The sequence below is a fragment of the Etheostoma cragini genome, chromosome 22 (genome assembly GCF_013103735.1).
Source record: "Etheostoma cragini isolate CJK2018 chromosome 22, CSU_Ecrag_1.0, whole genome shotgun sequence".
NCBI classification, from domain to species: domain Eukaryota; kingdom Metazoa; phylum Chordata; class Actinopteri; order Perciformes; family Percidae; genus Etheostoma; species Etheostoma cragini.
In genome coordinates, this window is record NC_048428.1 from 21,233,297 (window position 1) to 21,236,378 (window position 3,082).

The 3,082-nt window shown below is 40.9% G+C and overlaps 1 protein-coding gene across 1 annotated transcript in view; it reads right to left on the bottom strand.

The window, feature by feature from the left end:
- Positions 1-352: 352 nt before the first annotated feature.
- Positions 353-3,082, bottom strand: part of LOC117938276 (vasoactive intestinal polypeptide receptor 2-like) — a 34,106-nt gene continuing 31,376 nt past the window's right edge. The window contains exons 8-12 of the mRNA XM_034862799.1: positions 2,587-2,656; positions 2,264-2,355; positions 1,906-2,044; positions 1,387-1,428; positions 353-1,095 (exon numbers count right to left, since the gene is read on the bottom strand). Coding sequence (XP_034718690.1) covers positions 925-1,095; positions 1,387-1,428; positions 1,906-2,044; positions 2,264-2,355; positions 2,587-2,656 — 514 coding nt within the window. The 3' untranslated portion in view covers positions 353-924. The remainder of the gene's footprint in view (positions 1,096-1,386; positions 1,429-1,905; positions 2,045-2,263; positions 2,356-2,586; positions 2,657-3,082) is intronic.

Below are 3,082 nucleotides of genomic sequence, written 5' to 3' on the forward strand. Positions count from 1 at the left end.
TGTCTGAGATGTTTTCTTTTGCATGGTGCAAATGTTCCACAAAAACAAGTTCCTTCCCAAGAATATTTAGCAAAACCACCGTCGCTGCGCTGTCTTGTAGCCAGACCTTACTCCACAGAGCTGTAGAGATAAGTCTGGCAATGCAATACTAGAGCGGGCATTAAAGTTAAAAAAAAGTTGATTCCACAGCATCCATTTTTCAAATTACATTGGGGCACTTGGTTGAGCATAAGTGCTTACACAATGCATATAGAAAGCTGCAAAAATAATAATAACACGATATTTTAGAACATACACATAGTTTGGAGTATGTGAGTGCATAGTTGTGGGAGAAAGAACAAACATGACTCAGTCTCTATGAAAGAAGCTTTTATACATAAACATATGGAGTCACAGATTTGCAGTTGTGTTCAAAAGCTTATACATCTTCCTCGACATGTACATAACCAACATTAATACACTCAAGTGTTTAAAAAAACAAGACATAAAATACTAAATCATTCTCTGTACAAGGCAAGTATCTGTTTCAGTTGTTCGTAGAAACCCTGATAGACGTATGGAAAATCTCATGGGATGTATGTTTTGTCCCTATGTATTCATTCATTTATTTAATTTAAAGGAAATAAATCTCTTTTATTGAATAGGTTTTGTGCCCCATGATGGTCTACAGTTTCAGATCCTGTTCCATCCTGAAGAGTAAAATTCCAGTGGGAACACTAGCACTAACTAACACTAACACCGGCTGAATCCCATGTCTCCATCTTACTAAGGCGGGTCAAAAACCAAACAACTTCTTTGTAATACAGAACTTCTTCAATGGTTCTGGTTTTAATGTTCTTTGTTCTCTTGCTGTACCAGCCTAAATGCAAGCATCAGTCCTGAACGTCTTTATAAAAACAGGCGGTCTCCGTCCTCCCCCCTCGGTCAGAGCACAGTGGTCTCAGTCTGCAGGATGGACTGGGCTCGGGAGTTCCTGGGGAACTGAGAGCTTTCGTTGCCGTTGCGGCTGACGGACATTGTGTGCAGCCTGTAGTCGCGCCCCACGTAACGCTTGAGGGATAAACTCCTCCACGTCCTCCTCAGCTCGCTCTGGACCTTTTTATGTACCAACAAAGAAGAGTTTAGTGTCTATGTGTGAGGCGGAGGATTTACTGTTTGGAAAATCTGTGTGTGTGTGTCTGTGAGTGTGTGTGTGTGTGTGTGTGTGTGTGAGGCGGAGGATTTAATGTTTGGAAAATCTGTGTGTGTGTGTGTGTGTGTGTGTGTGTGTGTGTGTGTGTGTGTGAGGCGGAGGATTTGATGTTTGGAAATACTCTGTGTGTGTGTGTGTGTGTGTGTGTGTGTGTGTGTGTGTGTGTGTGTGTGTGTGTGTGTGCGCAGACTCACCTCGCTGTTGAGGAAACAATATAGGACAGCCACAATTAGACCCTAAAACACACACAAACACAACTGTTACTGTGAAGCATTACATTTCAAAAGAGCAAGTACTGTTCTAACAAAAAGGCTTCTGACATGAAAGCAAAAATTACTTTTAAGTCATCGGTCTTAGCTGTTTATTTTGAGGATATTTACCTACTAAACATTAACATTTCAGTTTTAAAAACTGAGCATCAGATTAGTTCTGAAGTCAGACACGAGTCTGGGTCTGTGTCAAAATATCACATTTGAGCTAAGACCGAGGTTTGAGGAGATAAAAGTAACAAATGAATTAGAAAACAAGAAATTAAGTTCTATTTATGATTGAAACAGGGAATAAACAGGCACTGAGGTTCATGTCTTTCCAAAAGTGGACAAAAAGACATCCTCCATGGATTCTCAGCCCAGCACAACAAAGGATTCAAGACAAGTTGTTCATCTAGGAATGTGCACGTACATGAATGAGTCTGTGAAAATCCTGTTTGCTACCTGGTAAGATCCGAGGCCGAGTTCAAAGACGATCTTGATACGCTCCATGTTTCTGTCAGTGGGCTTCATCAGGTAGACCAACACCACGTAGTTCACCCCGAACAGAGGGATGAGCAGGAGGGTGGACTTCGCCAGACGTCTAGAGGAAACACACATACACACGTCACACCAACAATGTTCTCAAATGCTCCGGTTATTGACTAAATGTTCATTTCTGAGCCAAATAGTCTCTGAATGAAAGCAAAATCCAATAGATATGTGCACAGACTTGAGTGTTTAGAAGTTTTTTTCCATTACCTAAGATCGCTCTAAAATGTAAAAACCTAATTGTTAAAAAGGTCGGCGGTGAAATGTGTACTTGTATTGTGACTGCTCATTTCCTCCGACATCAGTGCAGCGCAGCTTCTGCACCAGGATCCGGATGATGCTGATGAACAGGATGAAGTTGATCTTAGAGAAATACACAAAGAAAGAAAGACAGAGACCTGTAAGTAAGTAAAGTTTGTTCTTCAACATCAGAAATATCAGAATCTGAGAAAACAAATTCGAGGTACTTGTGTTTGAGGCTTTTCTCTTCATGCCACATCATACTTTACCACTACAATTCAGAAAAAATGTTCTTAAACTGAACTACACTATATAACCTCCTTCCTTATAATAAGATGTTGGTGCGAAACTTACAATGACAGAAGCCATGATGGGCCAGTTCATCAGTCTGTCGGGGACAGGGTTGTCATTCATCTCCCAACACCTGGAAATAAGAAAAGAAATCAGTGAGGGTTTAATAGTTTTTTTAGCATTGTTAAAACCAGAGCCGACAAATTTTATCAGCAAACCAACAAGCTGCTTTAAGGATGTATTCAAAACCACTTGCCACCAGCAGTACGAATGGATTTGGACAAAATATAGCATGTTGTATGCAAGCAAAAGTAAAGTCTGCAGTATGCCAAAAATACCCCGATGTCTCCAGTACGCAATAATAATGTCCTAAATATCATGTTTTGCGCTTCGAAGCTTTGGCACTAATCAACTGTGAATATTCAAAGCTTTGGTGGTGGTGGAAAGAAAGAGCAGAGATGGAGGAGCGACTTTGTTCTTGCAAGAAACAGTCAGCTGTTACACAAACAGCTGTGGTGCCACGCAATGTCCTGCTGAACCCTGCTATGTCCAGCTATGT